At 40.1% G+C, this 14,873-nt stretch overlaps 1 protein-coding gene across 2 annotated transcripts in view; it reads right to left on the bottom strand.

Moving 5' to 3' along the window:
• Positions 1 to 11,755: 11,755 nt before the first annotated feature.
• The window catches only part of LOC133418624 (glutamate receptor ionotropic, kainate 2-like), a 69,279-nt gene continuing 66,161 nt past the window's right edge, over positions 11,756 to 14,873 (bottom strand). For both annotated transcript variants that reach the window (XM_061707418.1, XM_061707419.1), the window contains exon 16: positions 11,756 to 14,550. In XM_061707418.1, the coding sequence (XP_061563402.1) occupies positions 14,386 to 14,550 (165 nt within the window). In that variant the 3' untranslated portion in view covers positions 11,756 to 14,385. The remainder of the gene's footprint in view (positions 14,551 to 14,873) is intronic.

Below are 14,873 nucleotides of genomic sequence, written 5' to 3'. Positions count from 1 at the left end.
TGATTATGGATCGATTTGACCAAAAACGTGACATCGTGTGTGTGTGTGTGTGTGTGTGTGTGTGTGTGTGTGTGTGTGTGTGTGTGTGTGTGTGTGTGTGTGTGTGTGTGTGTGTGTGTGTGTGTGTGTGTGTGTGTGTGTGTGTGTGTGTGTGTGTGTGTGTGTGTGTGTGTGTGTGTGTGTGTGTGTGTGTGTGTGTGTGTGTGTGTGTGTGTCCCGCTTCTGCTACATTGACATCTTACAACAGTCCACCAAGTGAGCAAAAGATTATAAAAAATGCAATTAAGGCAGTATTTTCAATTCCACAGTCATTTTACTTTCACTTAAAGTAGCTTTTCATTGTAGCTAAAAGTAGTTTAAGTTCAGTAATATAACTAATAAATAAATAAATACAGTATGTTATTAATGTGATGTTTGACCCAAGCGCCAACATTCAAACGTGTTAACCCTAATGCGACAATAAGATAAGTTGCAGTTCATTGACTGTCCACTGGGGGCTGCCTCCAAAAGTGGGTCAATCTTCACTGACCCTTCATGCTACATTGTCTTACTTTGCTACATAAATTAGTTAGATTTCACATCCATGACAAATGTACAGAAGATTTTTTTTTCATATATACATCAGGTAAAAACTATATGAAGCAATAAATGGCTGGTTAAGTCAGAGGCTAGCTTTCATCACTCGCTTATCACTTTTACCAAGAAACTTGGCTGAGCAGGTGACGGCTTGTGCTATCCCATCGTCGTCATTTCTGATTTCATCGCCAAAACAACATTTGAAACAGGATATTCCACTGCAAACATTTGCCTGCAATGCCCCAGCTCCTCCTCATTGTGGCACAGCTGAGGGAGCTGGGAGCGCTGGGTAAATTTGATTGAATGCAAGATGCCAGTACCAGCTGGGACCTCGGGTCTGTTTGCTCCATCCATCTGCGAGACGGCGCTGCACAGTACGAGGAAAAAGAGGCTTCAAAACCACCACCGTAGGAAAACCTATGGGCCATCCTAATCAGAGCATAGATTATGATTCCACCATGAACACCTGCTGTTTTATAGTATTGACAATATTCTAAAAAAGGATTTATGAGAGTGTTGTTACGTTAGAAATCTAGGAACCCATTACCCACCGAGACCCTTCAACGTGCAAACTTTCTTACATCTTGTTGTATCTTAGAGGAATTTCAACAAAGTGCTGTGTCTTTCATTTACCCACATTTAATTTTGTTTTGAGAAGTTTTTGAATGTGCCTGTGCGTAAGACCAAGATAGAATGTTTTGATGAACATGATGTCTTGTGAGAGCACAGCAAACACTTGTACTGACATGCTTTTATAGGTTTCAAATCTTTTTGTATCAAAGGAAAATTTCTCAAATTTGAATGATCAGGGTCATTTTATTACCACATTGATTAGACCTCACAGGGCTTAAATCAAATGGCTATTCTTTACCTCTGGAAAAGATTTGATGGGTAGCAAATATGAGGGAAAAAACATATTTTTAAAGCCTGGCAGAGATTAAAGAATAAGAAGTTACACATATCTTGACTACTATATACTACATTTAATGTTTTAAACAATTTTTGAAAGAAAAATGAAAATGTTTGTAAAAAAAAATTGCTAGTGGCAGAGACAATTACTAATGACATAAGAATACAAATAGTCACTCTGATGAATTGTAGGGAATTAAATAAGAAAAAATAAAAGCCGGTCCAAGGAGTTGAAGTTTTATTAGGCTGTCTAAAACATACTGCTCTTATGAAGTGAGCACACAGATGATTTTGATCATTTTTGGAGGATTGTGAAGGCCATGGTGAATCAAGCTTATACCTCCTGATGTAGTAGCTTAACATGCAACCCCTCGATGCTCAGTTCTGTGGTAAAGGAAAAAAAAAAAAGAAAGCAATTTTCTTCTGATGACTTTTTCACGGATTTCATTTATGTACAAGGTAACTAATTGCTGCACTGTCATCAAACTTGTTTCTTAAAACACAGGGACATTTTAGTGGTTGTAAGGAGGCAAAAGAAAAATGATATTTCAAACATGCTGTTAACAAGTGATAATCGTGATTTAGTAAATGATTCGGTACAAGCACAGCATCAATGAAAGGCTTTGTTGAGCAAAGGTGGACAGAGGACCTCTACTTTGTAAACAGACTGAAAAAGTAATGTTTTTCAAAGTGAGATTTGAAGGGTTTTGCAGATGAGCCTTGCTATTTAAGGAATTGAGAAGAAGTGCTGAAGTTGTTTTTCTGTTTATTTAATTGAACCATTGGACATAAATGTATGCCATTTGTTACATTAATGATCCTTAAGCTAATTAACTGCTGCAGCTCCCCCCATTCCAAAGGCAATCTCACACACTCAGAGCCAGAAATCTCAGGGCAGACAGGATATTTGCCTATAATCAATACTTACACGGTTCATTACCTTTTAGTAGATTTTGTTAGTTTAAATTTAAAACCACTAATAACAAACATCAGCCCTTGATGAACCGATAAGGAGTGCAGACCTCTGTAAAAAAAAACACTTCTGAGTGTTAACAAAATGCCAAGAGGGAAAGCCATAAGTGGTAATCTTAGAGAAGCAATTGTTGCTACTGATAGATCTGGAAAAAGGTTTTAAAATAAGACAAGACTATAAAAGCAACAATTTGGAGTTTGGTGTTTGATAATAAAAAAGATTTTTTTCAGAGTAAAAAACATTCATACAGGTTTTCCCACAACTAAAAGTGACAATACATTTTCCCGAAGATCAGACTGCAATCTTCAGAGATAAAAAAACAAAACAAAAAAATAAATACTGTATGTTCTGGACTATAAGCTGCACCTGCATATAAGCCGCATCCGCTCTATTTTTTAAAAAATAATTTGAAAAAGATATACAAGCCGCACCTGCATACAAGCCGCATCCACTCTATTTAAAAAAAAAAGATATGCAACCCGCAGATATTTATGTTGTTAGATTAGATATTTACTACATGTACAGAAGGATTTTGAACTGTAAATGACGTACATGTTTGTACCTAAATAGATCCTTTCCTAACAGTGTCTTTTAACACGGCAGCAACTTTGCTGATTAAAACTGGACAGAACCAAGAGAAAATAACCAGTATTTATTTATCTATTTATCTTTTTGAAATCTGCTTCTACCTACTTCTATCTGCTTAAGAAGAAGTAACGTATTTTTCTTTGCATTTATTTTGTCTTAGTTTTGATTCTAATTCCGGTTAGAGCGCCCCGAGCGGTGGAAGAAAAATCCACAGAATAGCTGCACCTTTGTATAAGCCGCATCGTTCAACACCTCTGAAAAAAGTAGCGACTTATAAGGTAAATAAAAATACACACACAAGTTACATTTCCGACCCCACAAGAGGCACAGAGCAAGTAAAAAATCCACGACAGCACAATTATAGTAAACCCTCAACATGGAAGTACAACTCCTTTGGAAAGCCTCTTCTGTCTAAAAAGAGTATTCAAGCATGACTAAGGTAAGCAAAACTGCATCTGAACAAACATTTCTGAAACAGTGTTCTGGACAGATGAAACCAAAGTGGAGATGCTTGGCCTTAAAACAACACTACACAATGTTTTTATCTGACAATTCTAGTTTCAAACTCTTTCTGGCAGTTCATTGACTTATTTTTGAGGTACATGGCCCTCCACAGCTGGGTTACTGCAGCTGGCTGCACTAATGCTTTGTAGTCTGCCTCAGATTAATATTGGGAGAAGATGTTGCAGTGTAACAGAAAACACACTTGCATCCTCACATCTGCCTGGCTACATGATCTGGCCAGCTCTCTATTTTTGGTTTGGTCATTAAGGAGCAGGTGCCATTAAAAATGGAAGAGGTCGATGATGGCGAGGAAGAGAGAGAATAACATTGGTGGATATTGGACTTGATTTTACACGCTGCTGAGAGCTATGAGAAGAAATGGGAGAGACTGCACAGCTATCTGCGACTTTTGGTGCTCCACGACCTCAACTTGACCCAACTCTGAGGTGGACTCCACATGTTTGAGCCGACAAGGCTTCCGCAGACAGCGGGGTTGTTGTGTGGGTCGGGAGGGAGCTTAGAAACAAACACAGGGAAGTAACGCGAACCGCTGTGGACATATGAAGGCCAGCCGCAGCCGCACTTCATTTACAAACTGTATATTTCCAAACAACATTAAACAGAATGGTCAACAGTGTTGCTATGGTTTGCAGCTTTTCACTTCAGGCCAGTTGCCATGGAAACGTGACACCGCCAACAGTTATTGACCAGCGACCGCACTGATCGTTACGTGGTTTATTGTGGTGCAACGTTTGGGCTGGAGAGAAAAAAACACTCTTGTGAACACAAACTAAACTAAATACTACTATGTAATCCTGTTGAACGACGAAATTGAGTCGAGAGCAAATGTGCTAAAGATTGACTGTGACTAATGCCCGAGTGTGTAAACTATAGCCCACTAAACAATTTGTGTTGGGTGGCTCCTGGCTTTGTAAAGTAAAATCAATTGGACAGTTTTTTTTGTTCCTAACATTTAAGTAAGTCATTGTTTTAGGATGATATAATGAGTAATATGCAGTGCTTTTCCATACTTTGATCTTAGTAATAGGAAAAAAAATCATTATAGCATGAATATTCATTTGTAGAGATGACAACGTGTGTGTTAACTTAAACACTTCTCTTCAATTGCCTCTGTTTTTTTCTGCTCTTTTTGCTGGTTATATTGAGGCCCAACAAGTAAGCAATACACATTTTGTAAGAATTACAAAATACACTTGCTTTACTGCCCTCACCACTGTTAGCAATTACCAAACACTGGACCTAATTGGAGAGACCTTAGATCCTACCAAACACGGTTCTGCAGAAATTGTTTGGGTTTATATTGAACCCACAGAAGCTGTTCACCTTGCAGTCATTGGGTTGACTATGACCTCCTCTGTAGAGTATTCTCGACATTTGTCGGACGCTTTCCCCTTCACCAATGAACACATTCAAGTCAATTTATATAGGATTCTCTCTTCAGTACTTCACACCTCAGCTGTTAGGTCACATATTGTAGCACCAGCTTTCCACTTGGCAGACAACTGTGCTGTCCCCTGAGCCCCAGCTGCCCCGGCTCATGGAGTCATAACAGAAACAACTTCACATTGTTGCCGCCAAAAGTGGATCATCGGGTTACTTAGTATTACCCACTTTATTTTGGCTTTTTGGTTTCATTTCTGTTTAATAAATAATGGCACAGTGAAAAAAGCTATATGGTGTTATTTGTCTGAATAACATCATATGATTGTAGTTCTAATATTAAGATCCATTACAATCAGATCATTTTTATCACGTTGCTACAAAATAAAGAAAAAAACCTAATGCTCCAAAAAAAAGGTGATAAGTTTTGTACATGAATGTAACCAAAGAAAAGGCTTCCATCCGCTAAATACTGCCACGGTTAATATATTTCACCTGGCAACAAGTTGTTTTGTCTTTTTAACCCTAAATGATACAGTGAATGGTTTCTTGTTCCTTTAACAACCACGTGAGAAGGTAACCTGTTGTCTCCAAAATGATCTTACTCTGTTTCAGAAGGGACAAATTATTGATTGGTATAAAGCAAAATATCAAGTATCAACTTGTTTTGGGATTATCATAAAAATGTTTTGGTATTATTAGAAGCATAAAAAAAAAGAATATAGTTTTCCCACACCCACATTCGAAGAAAACCCGAGGTTTTGGGACTTAACAGCCAGAAAACCATGTATCAGTGAGGCTAATGGGGAAAGAAGAGGGGGCTTAAGTCTGCTGAGAAGCATAAAGAGTCAACACTCGGGTTTTAGAAAATTGTCATGTGCAGGGGGAGTCCAGATTTCTTATCTTTCAGGTTAAGAAGTGCAGCTGATTAAGTTATGTACCCATCATGCCTAGTACTTACTGTGTTAAGCCATTATCTGTGTGTGTGTGTTCGGAGAGCAGACACCCTCTCTACCTTTTAAGATTAAGCTTAAACCTTTCCTTTTTGATAAAGCTTTTAGATAGTGAGGGATGAGGTGACCCTGAAACATTGCTTAGTTTTGTTGCTATAGGCCTAGACTGCTGGGGGACCTCCCATGATGCACCTGTCCTCACACCGTTCTCTTTCACTTCATTTCAGTTTAAGACATTGTTGTTGTCATTAACCAGCGCCCGTCCTTCCCAGCAGGTGTTCCTGATCTGTTGTCGTTCTCTCCTCTTTCCTGTCCTCTCCACCCCTAACCAGTCGAGCTGGTAAGCTCGCCTTCCTGAGTCTGGTTCTGCCAGAGGTTTTGTCTTTGTGCTTGCTCAGGATGGGGGATGGTGTCAAAGAAAAGTCTAATTTTAAATTGGCTTTGTATCAATTGAACTAATTTGAATTGAGATGCAATTACATTTACTTTGTCATTTGGGGCTTTATGAATAGAGCTGAATTGAATCTGAGGTGGCGGTTCAGAAACATTACGTTCCAAAAATAAAAAAAGGTCAGCTGACTACTCAAAAATACTGAATGACCTGGTTTTTTACCAACCAGAGCCTTTCTCCCTCCCTGAAGGCATGGGCAGATTTCAAGGTGACAATGAGAGGTATCATCAGGTTCAAATTGGGAAAAAGTCATTTCAGGAAGCAAGAGACATCATTATATCGTATGGTTTTGTCACATTGGAGTCCACACCTGAACTCCACTGATAATCTGTGTCTGGGATGTGTTAAATAAGTCTTTACACTTTGATCTGATTCTAATCTGATCTGACCCTCCCATCATCAATACAATATCTGTACCCATTTGCACAAAAATACCCATTACACTGACCTCATAATGTATATCCATCCATTAGATGGTATAACTGTAGATACTATAGATATTATAGCCACTGTACTTGCTGCTTACTGCACTTCTTGTTAGACCCTAACTACATTTCGTTGCTTGTGCACGCTACATGTGTAATGATAATAAAGTTGAATCTAATCTAATCAATTCTGGACAGAATTAAATGTTGTGACATTGCATAAACCTATGGACATGCCAAGCTCAAAAGCTTAAAGCAAGTATTTTAAAACCAAGACCAAGAACTTATTTGCCCTTAGGCACATTATTATACAACGTCACACTTTTTTATCGTATATGTGACCCAACTTAAAGTCATTCCTTCATGGTTAATTTATCTGATAAGAGAAACTATAAATGTATCCAGTTACTAAATCTGAGTGCGATGGCAAAAGCTCAAAGTCAAGCATGTGGCTTCTTTCATCTGTCGGTTTCCGTGTTTGTCCACAAGGGGGCAGGCTGGTGCTGCTGAATCCTCCCCCCCCCCCCCCCCCCCCCCGGGCTGTGAAGGACAGCCAAAACAGATAAATCACCTCAACACATCTGAGTCACCAAGACGCTGGTGTTTCTTCGCAGCCCTCTCTCTATTCTCCCGGTCCTCTTTAATGGCCCGGCGCCCTGTGTTTTATAACCAGCTGTCTCTCTCGCTGTCTCTCGCCCAAATACATCCAGGCTTTGGGGGTTCCATTAAATGAACACTATGTTTATAGTTTCCCTTAGTTACTCACCATCATTTTCATACACGGCAACTGTTTCCCACGTTCAATCTCTGGAGATGGCCTTGTCAAGGTCAGCTATTTTTATGGCATGCGGTATTGGAGGTATCACGGGGAGGTGATGATAAGAAGAAGATGGAGCGGCTAAAGGATGAATACAGCTGTGCCTTCACTGGAGACACATGTGAGTGTTTTCACGATATCGGAGGCAGCAAGCAGGCCAAACAGAGGAAAGGACTACATATCTTCTCCTTTCTTTTCTCTATTCCTCATTCCTAAACTGCACGCTGACCTTTGTAGCTTTGCCTTTGGGCTGTATGCTTTAACCTTTCCGGTGAGATAGAAGGGGCTCCTGCACAAGGAATAGAAGATAAATCACAACGACTCGTCTGTTAATGCGACAGATGACAATACACACTGGCACGCAAGGAATGGTTAAACGTTTGTCCTTTCTCACAAAATCCTTCGCCGTCACTCACACACATGCAGACGGCCTCCATAAAGATGTTCTAAGCATCAGCGCTCCAGACTATTATATCTACAAGCGCACCCTGAATTATTCATCCATCATTAAAATGCACTATGAGTAATGATAGCTTGAAGTGTGTTGTGGGGTATTCTTTTTTCTGAGTAAAACACAGGGGTCGTTAGGAGTCATTTCTGGTCAATTTTGTATGATCAACCATGCTCCAGAGAAGGACAGAAAAAAAAATCCCATTTACTTTCTGCGCATAGGGAATTCATGTTGAAAGAGATCAAAGGGGACAGACAAAGAGATGAGGGAATCGACATCTTCTCGTCTCCATTTGGCTTCCTGTGAGAGGAGGAAAATTACTTTAAAGTTGATGCCTTGATGAAAGAAAAAGGCATTATGCCTGATGTATTCCTCCAGAGGTGGAATCAACAGTATGAATGACTCAAAAGCAGATGGAGGAGGGAGAAACAGAGCATTTGTTTGAGAGAACCTAATGGGGGATTTTGGAGAGGAATGACGGCACTATTTGACAGCAGTGAACAAAACACGATTCCCCTGTCAGGAGATGTGGCTCGTTCCACACTCAAGACTGTTATTTCCAGTATGTGCACAAGTGCGCAGCAGATGTCATTCGATAGCGAGCTAATTTGCAATATCAATCTGGGGATTTTATCAGAGGGAGCACCATCAACACGTCAGTCTTAAAACGCGATTAGTTGCCATTTTCAGACGGTCTTACTCTTTCTGCCGAACTGGTCACGACAAGGAAATAACCTCCAAACGAAGAGACCTGCACTGTCATTTTCCTGACAGAGCTGTCAAAACATCTAGCCCACCATGCTAGTTACACATGAAGCAAATAGAAATGAAAACACTGTCAGTGAAAAGACTCCTGGGGTAACAGAGATGCCAGGAGCAGAGTGAATCACTTAGCAATCTGTGCTCTTCCATTCTGCAGCTGCCACCCACCACAACACATCTGCCACTGGGAAAAAAGCAAAACGCATCCAAACGAATTTGCTACATGACACAAAAGATCACTTATTCAAATTGAAATTTATTTTCACTCAGAATGGGGTTTATCCCTCCGGGAACACGTGTGTGACTTCAGAAACCCACATACCGGTGACGAGAACTTGTAAGGAGAAATTCTCCTTAGTCTGGGCAACACCGTTGGATTTCTTTGTGCCGGACTAACGGTGCTTACAATGTTCCCCCATCACGCTATCTCTGGTGGGACACATGCAAACGTGCGGGGCAGGATCCTAACGCGTACCAAATTGTCACTTTCCAAACAAGGACGGCCGACCCATCTCGGCCAGCAATTCTCCTTTTATTGTGTTTCCACAGGATTTCATATTATACATGCTGAACTCCACAGAAAGCAAGTCAAAGCTCATTTCTTCTACAGCGAAATGTCTACAAATCTACCACAGGCTATTTCACCGAAAAAATTGCAACGGTAACAAATGCATAGTCACAAATCATTCTTTACACAGACCACAGACGAGGGGCATAAATAAAACTAGTTAAAAGGGCCTTGTTGTATAAGAGAAATATTTTAAGCTGTCAACATTTTCCGTTCAATGTCAATATCTTAAGATTATAGTTTTGTTAAATTTAGTATTATATGAGACTGCCCTGTTGAAATTTTATGTCAACTTAGAAATGAGTCAGTTTTGAAGCACCTCAATGTCACGACGCCTGTGACAGGTAACACTTTGAGTCCACTTCCACCAATGCACACAAGAACTCTGGAAGGACGCCCCCGCACCTGGAACGACCTCTGGAAGTACACCAGTATGTTTGATCACCAACCAGGTTGATAGCATTTAATGGTGCAGATCATTTTGCTCACACTAACAGTGTAGCAAAATGTGCCGTACATGTACATACTGCAGGGGCTTTGACAATGCTGCTTGTGCGAGTGATTTTATGTGACACAAAAATGCTCTCTTTTTGCATGTAGACAGCCATGTCAGACTCGGAACACAGTTGTTCAAGTGACTCAGACTTTTTATATTTTTTTATGCTGGGGAGTCTTGTTGAATTTACCATCACAAACATTTTTCATGCTAAATTTGGAAAACAGCGGTGCTATGAGCGAGACAGTAACATCGCCATGCTCGTGTGATTACCGTCATTTTCTGTGTGCTGATAGGTAAGATGCACAGACTCCAAATTCCAAATGTGAATCTTACGGTGGCTTTAGAGGAAAGTTGTGACAGAGCTTTCAGTGTAAAAGTTTCACTTGGAAACTGACTTCATTCCAACTTGGCTGCAACGCTCATAAAAAACCCCACTGAAAACTGGTAATAAGATATTTACTAACACTTTTGTTTAACAGCCAAACAAAAAAGAAAAGAAGATTTTACACATGATTGCAGTTTTTTTTACCTTTGTGGGCATGTTTCCCGTGTATTTCTAAAATCTGAATACAGCATAATTGCATTCATATCAAGTTAAGATGACCAGTTAGAAAATCTCACGTTTTCCTGCTTGTTATAGAAGAAAATGTAATTCTGTACACAAACGTTCCTCCTTTTGACATCTATTTTTAGAGAAAGAAAATGGTATGTAATAAAAGTTCTACAAAGTCATGACGTTTTATCATCTGGAAACTATATATAAAACATGTAGAAACTCTCTGCTGGGATATTTAGTCAGTTTGATTTATCCTCCCGACCATAAACTCCCTTGAAGAAGAGATCTTGCATCTGAATGAGATCTTCTTAACTTGATGCACGGCTAATAAGGTACTTCATCAAATGGTTGCAAACTCCTCTTTGCAAACTGTAAGAAAACATTTCTAAAGGACTCCACATTTATATGTTTTAAGATCTCCAACTCGTTTTGTGTAGAAAAACATTGTTATATCCAGTAACTCTTAAAGTACTTTACAAATACAAGAATATGTACTGCTACTTGTCAAAAAAAGAAAAAAAAAATCCAAGTGGACTTAAATGATTTTAATCTGGGATCATGAATTTTTTAAATCACTGGGAAATGAGCAGAGGAATAAATTTCCTCCCTCACAAAACCGTTCTTGACAGGCTTTATTAGCTTATGATATCTCTGTGACAAACCAAAGTCACATTCAGAGAGCAATATTCTGTCCGCAGCGCAATCTCAGCCATTAATTCGCTAATGAACAAGATGTTATCCAAGGATACCTTACCAATGACAACTTTGGAAAAGGAGGAATAGGATTTAATATGATGGAAATAAGTGTGACAGACTAAACGATCCCCGCTGAATGCACTGACGCATGCTCTGACCTTCCCTGTCAACTTGGAGGGCGAACAGCATGGCCATTTGTGTTGTGGCAGCGCGCTCAGGCTGCAGACAGTTTTCCTCGTTACTCCCAGAGAACCTTGTCTGAAACCCTGAGCTGGCTGACTATCCACAGCTGGCTGTCTCGGGCACAGGAAAATGAAAAATCAGAGAACGAGGTGTGGAGCATTCCCGGGCCATTTTTGTCAGTTCATGGAGTTTCATGTGTGCGATCATCAATTCTGTACGCCCACGGCTATCTGGATCCATGTGGATCTCAACCAGAATTTTAAAAACTATACGGCAGGACAAGAAAAATGCAGCCCGGTGGAAAGATCCACATGGAAAGTTGGACAGATAGTTTGTACTTTGTTTAAAAATGTAGCGATAACCTAAAGATTTCATTTAGATCAATAAATATGATGACATTTGCTATGGTTGCTATGTGATGCAATCCTGAATATTATGAAAAATCTGTGTGAAAAAGTACGAGGCAAATCCACAATTATGACATTTTTAATGACATTTCGTTTTTTGTAAAACCTTGCATCAATGCCACTTTCCATGAGCTCACATTTGTTTTTGACAGCCAAGCCTTTGGATATGTTTCTGATGGATGTTCTCAGGTATTCGGTAGTTCAGCTTGCACCACAAGATTTGCTATATGGAAAATGACAAGCAACACTGGTGGAACAACAAAAAAGTTAAAGGATCTTTCCTTCCCTGTCAATTTTAATACAGTCATTAATTATATTCATTAATACGGTAGCGACGTCTCCGTCGGTGATGGCGGTGTGAGGATGTTTTCTTGTTCTGTGAAACCCTGGGATAGCACTTTTTACTGGGTTCAGACAGGGGCAGTCGGTCTAGCAATTCACCGAGCCTGCTTGTCATTTCACAAAAACATGAAACATGGAGTTAACAGATAAAAACTTGTGGGACCAAATGTGTTTGTCTCGCTTTAGCAACGAGAACACACATCTGGAGACAATTAGCGGATAAATGAGTTCCTCAGCCCACAAGCTGACATCAACATTATGCCCTTAAGCTGATCAAGCCCACCCGAGGCAACATGAGTGAAGCACAAACTGGCTTTCAAGCTAAGGTGCGACATTAACTTTTGAAAAATACAAGCACTGTAAAGGTCCTAATTAATCAAACATCAGTGGTACTGCAGCTGCACTGTTTCATACATTCATAGGCTGCCCATCGTTAAGGTTTCCCCTTCGAGGTTGTTTGACGTTTTTCTTTTTTCTTTTTCAGTCCTAGAAGTGGTATTTTTTGAAACTAAGTGGACATTATGCACCAGACCATTAAGATTCTCTTCCCCTTGTTTCAAGATGCGAGTCGCCGCTGGCAAGCCGACTGCTCATTCTTCCAGTGCAGGAAGAAGATGTACTATTATAGCGCACATACACATACTGACAGAGATCAGTTAACATAAAATTTCTAAAGCAAGCTGGTTTGCATTGGAAAATGTGGCTTTAATGATACTGCACTGATGCTATTATTTGTGGATCTAGACCAGTAAATCATTTGGGCCAATTTAATGGCTCGGGGCTTACAGCAGATTTATCGGTATGGATACATGCATGTGAGCTGAAAAGAGCAGAACTGCCAGAATTATACTGCTTGTCCACCTGAGAAGTGGGCTTTCAAACTGTATCAATACAGAGGAACATTTAAAATATCAGTGGTATCCATGGCAACCTTATAGGATATATATAATCTGCTAGTTAAGAAAAACAAAAAAAACTCTCAGGACTTGATGCTTAGAAAAATCTCATTGTAGCACAGGAGCTGTAGTCACATTTATATTCCACACAAGCAACATTTGCATGTTTCGCTGTGTCTCTCATGATGACTCATTACAGCTTCTGTTAGGTTCCCACATTTGTTGTCAGTAGGACTCTGCTGACAGGACTACGGCTGCTTTTCGTCAGAATGAGTCACTGCCTTAGTTACTTTGAGCGCCACTTCATTTACAATTCCGTTCCTTTGCTCCCGCGCAAACCAAGTCCACTAGATTGTCCCCAGACAGTATGCACAGCTGGCCTCATGAGAATGGCAGACAAAAGACAGAATCTCTGATTGATGGACAAAGGAAAAAAAAAACTGAACTCTACAAAGCAGAGCCTGAAGCCCGTTGTCAGAGTTTGAGGGCTGAATTGGTATCTGCTACATATTTTGTCCACAGGAGGGGCTACCATGATACAAAGTACTACAAAACTTCTTGTTCTTGTACAAAAACAAACACTTTTGTAGAAATCCTGCGTTTAAAACAGCAACTGATACAGAGTGAAAACCGCGGCCAGTGTGTGAGGACAGATATGATTAAGGACTTGACAGTATACATTGCTCGTAGAGGTTTCCGAACCTAACAGGCATGGTAAAAAGTTCTTCACAATAGGAGAACTTTGGCACGCGAAAAGTGATACAGAAGAAAATGATGAGCATTTGACAATGTCAGCATAGATGATTGCAACGGAAATGTCAATTTTATACATCAGTTCATAATAAACCATATGGCACTGACTACTGTTCCCTTTGTCGGCGTGAGATTAGTGTCTATTCAAATTATCTGCGGGAAACTCAAGCCACTGAAGGGAGGGTCTGATTGGGTCACACACGTGGAGATAAGACAAAAGAGCATTGACATCAACAGAAAAACTACAACTGGCGTTACTGTCACAACAGAGATTTCCCTTCTGCACATGTGTTAAAGTGTGTAAAATGAGAATTGAGTGTGTGTATACATCTGTTTGTGTGTGAGAGCTTAAATCCACTTCTGGTGTGGACCAGAAAAAAAAAAAAAAAAACGTTTTTTCATCACAAAGCAGCTTTGATCTGCTTTCAATATACACACGTGACCTACCCAAACCAGAGAATCCTTCATTTCAAGCTCCCTTTAAAAGGTGAATGTCACAGTGAGGTGACACTGCTCAGGCATCTATATTTCCACAGGAAACATCTGTCTACTTAAGCAAGTGGGTTCAAAAGGAATCCTGTTTTCAGTCTGTAGTTAAGTCAGTATTAATTTGTACCCTCCGTCTCCCCTCTGTGGTTTTTATTGAGGGGTACGCTCGGGGGTATGGGTCATCATTTATGCCATGGTTTCCTTTCCTGGGAGTCTTCTGTCGTTGAACGTGTGCATGTTAATGACCTCTTCTGTCTTGACGATGACGGGCGGCTGAGGCTTTTGTTTGAGTCGTCGTTGGCACTTTAGAGACACGCGCAACTCGTCCATCATGGCGCTGCAGAATGATCGCTGTCGGAGGAAACGAAGGAGAGGGAATAGTCAGAGCAGGTGCCTTTCTATCCATGCGTCACTCAAATGCAAACTCACTGAGCTGCGTATAATCAATGGTGGTGTGTCACTGCCCATAAAATGATTTTTCTTTGGACGTATATGTAAAAATGTCCTCATCAGACTACTTGACTTGTGTAATACTGGTTACTGCCACAGTGCTGTTCTTCTAATGGTTGGCAACAACATTAGAAGTATAAAATAGTAAATAATGAAGAGCTACAGACAGGATCTATATTAATGAGTCATTGTGCAATGGTTAGTGAGACAATCATGCTTATCAT

This window comes from Cololabis saira, chromosome 18, assembly GCF_033807715.1.
Source record: "Cololabis saira isolate AMF1-May2022 chromosome 18, fColSai1.1, whole genome shotgun sequence".
Lineage (NCBI taxonomy): Eukaryota > Metazoa > Chordata > Actinopteri > Beloniformes > Belonidae > Cololabis > Cololabis saira.
The sequence above is the reverse complement of the archived record's forward strand: the minus strand, read 5'-3'. Positions and strand labels throughout refer to the sequence as shown.